This window comes from Danio aesculapii, chromosome 19, assembly GCF_903798145.1.
Source record: "Danio aesculapii chromosome 19, fDanAes4.1, whole genome shotgun sequence".
Classification (NCBI taxonomy): Eukaryota; Metazoa; Chordata; class Actinopteri; order Cypriniformes; family Danionidae; genus Danio; species Danio aesculapii.
Window position 1 is genome coordinate 51,535,844 of NC_079453.1, and position 4,980 is coordinate 51,540,823.

General features: G+C 43.8%; 1 protein-coding gene across 1 annotated transcript in view; it reads left to right on the plus strand.

Annotated features, from left to right (window-relative positions):
- The first annotated feature begins 1,325 nt into the window (after positions 1-1,325).
- The window catches only part of LOC130246333 (tenascin), a 16,809-nt gene continuing 13,154 nt past the window's right edge, over positions 1,326-4,980 (plus strand). The window contains exons 1-2 of the mRNA XM_056479212.1: positions 1,326-1,452; positions 3,936-3,963. Of these exons, the coding sequence (XP_056335187.1) occupies positions 1,326-1,452; positions 3,936-3,963 (155 nt within the window). The remainder of the gene's footprint in view (positions 1,453-3,935; positions 3,964-4,980) is intronic.

The following is a 4,980-nucleotide window of genomic DNA, read 5'->3' on the forward strand; positions in this document are numbered from 1 at the left end:
CCCGTTTACTGTATCACTAGATTTGACATTTGAAGTGGCATACGCCAAGGGTGTCCCGTTTCTCCTTGTGTATTTCCACTGGCAGCACAGTTATTAGCAGATCATATGAAACGAAGTGATCTTGTAGGCATCGATATAGCAGAAAGAGGAGTGATCATCATCATCAGTTAGCGGATGACACTACTCTCTCTTTCAGAAGTCAGTTGCAGAAGCTTCAGGAGTCATAAATACATAATCTGAAGCATCTGCTTTACACCTGAATATCTGTAAATGTGAATTATTATCTGAGAAAGGTCGCGATGCTCCCTCCATTTGTTAAAGAAAAAGTCGTTTATTTAGGAATTGTTATAACTAAAAACGAATCCGTCTGCTGTAGTGATCATTTGACTCCAATAATAGAAAAATCTCAATCAAATCTTAATCAGTGGCTTCAAGAAATCTCTCTTTAAATGGAGGAGTGCTACTTACTGAAGCTGAAGGCTTATCCAGATGAATCTGCTGCTTTAGTCCGACAATTAGAAAACAACATTTGTAAAACAAAAGACAATTAGCGCTAACATCTGTGGTCAGGAAGTCTTTAGAATAACTGGTGCTGGCCCACCTGAAGGACATCACTGAACCCTCACTGGACTCTCTTCAGTTTGCCTACAGAGCAAACAGGTCTGTGGATGATGCAGTAAATATGGGACTGCATTATGCTCTGCAACACCTAGACAGACCAGGGACCTATGTGAGGATGTTGTTTGTAGACTTCAGCTCGGCGTTAACACTATCATCCCAAGATCACTAAAATAAATAAACAAACATCCTCACTAAAATACATAATCAAACATCAATAAAATAAACAATCATCACTAAAATAAATAAACAAACATCGTCACTAAAATACATAATCAAACAACAATAAAATAAACAATCATCACTAAAATAAATAAACAAACATCCTCACTAAAATACATAATCAAACATCAATAAAATAAACAATCATCACTAAAATAAATAAACAAACATCGTCACTAAAATACATAATCAAACAACAATAAAATAAACAAACATCACTAAAATAAATAAAAAAACATCATCTCTAAAACATAAATAACAGACAGCACTGCTCTAGTTCCTCTGGCGGCTCAGCAGGGGGCAGCATCTCCTCCTGCCGCCGCCAAAACACGCACGAGCAAGAGCGCGACGGCCCAGAGTGCAGTTCGGCCGTCAGATTTGCCAGTCATCTTCAGCATCAGTGCTGAGCTGCAGCAACTCAGAGGAGCTGTTTATTTACATTACCGGAGAATCACCGACACCGAATACCGACACCGTGCGACAGCATGAAAGAGGCGACGGCGAAGAGACGAGAGAAACCGAAGGAGAAAAACACCTCAGAGCCGCAGGATGTGGAGATGAAGGAGGAGGAGCAGCGCGGGGCCCGGGAACTGGACCAGACCACTCTGGACGGTTAGAACACACTATAATAGAGGGAATGCAGTATATTACTGACCCATAACACACAGGGAACTGGACCAGACCACTCTGGACGGTTAGAACACACTATAATAGAGGGAATGCAGTATATTACTGACCCATAACACACAGGGAACTGGACCAGACCACTCTGGATGGTCAGAACACACTATAATAGAGGGAATGCAGTATATTACTGACCCATAACACACAGGGAACTGGACCAGACCACTCTGGACGGTCAGAACACACTATAATAGAGGGAATGCAGTATATTACTGACCCATAACACACAGGGAACTGGACCAGACCACTCTGGACGGTCAGAACACACTATAATAGAGGGAAAACAGTATATTACTGACCCATAACACACAGGGAACTGGACCAGACCACTCTGGACGGTCAGAACACACTATAATAGAGGGAATGCAGTATATTACTGACCCATAACACACAGGGAACTGGACCAGACCACTCTGGACGGTTAGAACACACTATAATAGAGGGAATGCAGTATATTACTGACCCATAACACACAGGGAACTGGACCAGACCACTCTGGACGGTCAGAACACACTATAATAGAGGGAATGCAGTATATTACTGACCCATAACACACAGGGAACTGGACCAGACCACTCTGGACGGTCAGAACACACTATAATAGAGGGAATGCAGTATATTACTGACCCATAACACACAGGGAACTGGACCAGACCACTCTGGACGGTCAGAACACACTATAATAGAGGGAATGCAGTATATTACTGACCCATAACACACAGGGAACTGGACCAGACCACTCTGGACGGTCAGAACACACTATAATAGAGGGAAAGCAGTATATTACTGACCCATAACACACAGGGAACTGGACTAGACCACTCTGGACGGTCAGAACACACTATAATAGAGGGAATGCAGTATATTACTGACCCATAACACACAGGGAACTGGACCAGACCACTCTGGACGGTCAGAACACACTATAATAGAGGGAATGCAGTATATTACTGACCCATAACACACAGGGAACTGGACCAGACCACTCTGGACGGTCAGAACACACTATAATAGAGGGAATGCAGTATATTACTGACCCATAACACACAGGGAACTGGACCAGACCACTCTGGACGGTCAGAACACACTATAATAGAGGGAATGCAGTATATTACTGACCCATAACACACAGGGAACTGGACCAGACCACTCTGGACGGTCAGAACACACTATAATAGAGGGAATGCAGTATATTACTGACCCATAACACACAGGGAACTGGACCAGACCACTCTGGACGGTCAGAACACACTATAATAGAGGGAATGCAGTATATTACTGACCCATAACACACAGGGAACTGGACCAGACCACTCTGGATGGTCAGAACACACTATAATAGAGGGAAACAGTATATTACTGACCCATAACACACAGGGAACTGGACCAGACCACTCTGGACGGTCAGAACACACTATAATAGAGGGAATGCAGTATATTACTGACCCATAACACACAGGGAACTGGACCAGACCACTCTGGACGGTCAGAACACACTATAATAGAGGGAATGCAGTATATTACTGACCTATAACACACAGGGAACTGGACCAGACCACTCTGGACGGTCAGAACACACTATAATAGAGGGAAAACAGTATATTACTGACCTATAACACACAGGGAACTGGACCAGACCACTCTGGACGGTCAGAACACACTATAATAGAGGGAATGCAGTATATTACTGACCCATAACACACAGGGAACTGGACCAGACCACTCTGGACGGTCAGAACACACTATAATAGAGGGAAAGCAGTATATTACTGACCCATAACACACAGGGAACTGGACCAGACCACTCTGGACGGTCAGAACACACTATAATAGAGGGAATGCAGTATATTACTGACCCATAACACACAGGGAACTGGACCAGACCACTCTGGACGGTCAGAACACACTATAATAGAGGGAATGCAGTATATTACTGACCTATAACACACAGGGAACTGGACCAGACCACTCTGGACGGTCAGAACACACTATAATAGAGGGAAAACAGTATATTACTGACCTATAACACACAGGGAACTGGACCAGACCACTCTGGACGGTCAGAACACACTATAATAGAGGGAAAACAGTATATTACTGACCCATAACACACAGGGAACTGGACCAGACCACTCTGGACGGTCAGAACACACTATAATAGAGGGAAAACAGTATATTACTGACCCATAACACACAGGGAACTGGACCAGACCACTCTGGACGGTCAGAACTCTCTATAATAGAGGGAATGCAGTATATTACTGACCTATAACACACAGGGAACTGGACCAGACCACTCTGGACGGTCAGAACTCTCTATAATAGAGGGAATGTACAGTACAAAACATTGTTATAGGATGATAATTAGCAGCAGAAGAATAAATGGTGTTTCCGGCTCTCGTGTTTAGCAGATCTGCTCACAGCTGCAGTAAGACTGGAGTAAGTTCTGTTCTGAACATGGTTGTGAATGTCCAAGCGGTCTGACGCATGGCTGTGGGTTTATTAGGCTCCTGTCGTTTTAAGAGATGAAGCACAGGTGCAGTAGCCTGAGGCTCATCTAGACGGTGTTTCTGAATGACGGTGTTGATGAGGATGGGAGTGTGTTACAGATCTTCATCATCTTCATCATCTCTGCATTTACAGACAGCAGTGCTGTCATCTGCTGTTATAGGTAGGGCTGGGTATCGAGTTCGATACCTTTTAAGCACCGACCGAATCGTCTCGATACTACCGGGTATCGGAAAAATTTTTTATCGTTCGGTACCAAATTTCGATACCCAATCTTGTCAACGCCAGTGAGCACCACTTGGAGAAAACCTGCATCCTTAACGTGCCCTGATCAAATGCTGGGGAGGCGGTCTTGATAATCAGTAGTTTACAGCGGTTACGCCCAGTTGCACAGAGCTTGTCAAATTGTCAAACAGACATACAAAATCAGGTAACTTTAGCACTTCTTGCTTGTGTACTGTTAAAGTTTAAGGCCCCGTTTACACTGCAGATAAATGTGACCCAATTCAGATTTTTTGTTCATATGTGACACAGATCGGATCTGTTCTATGACCGTGTAAACAGGAAAAAACGCATGCATTTCGAATATTCAGCGATCGGTTTCAGGTCTCCTTCATATGTGGAAATAAATCAGATATAAATCAGATATGTGACAATGCGACTGTCATGTAAACAGGCAGATCGGATTTATTGAGGCGTTCTGTTCTCATCATTAACTTGTGACAATGTGGTGCTTCTCCACGGTTTAGTGATGTAGAAGGAAGAGCGTGTGGGGAGATTCCGACGCGGTAAACAGCAACAACAGAGGAAACATGGAGGAAAGTGGTCAGTCGCCACAATGTGCTCCCACCAGACCTGAGATCTCTCTCACACATTCCTCTGAATGATGGAGGATATCATACAGCATATAAACCATAAGGGCAAGCTGTGATGACAGCCCTTTCCCCA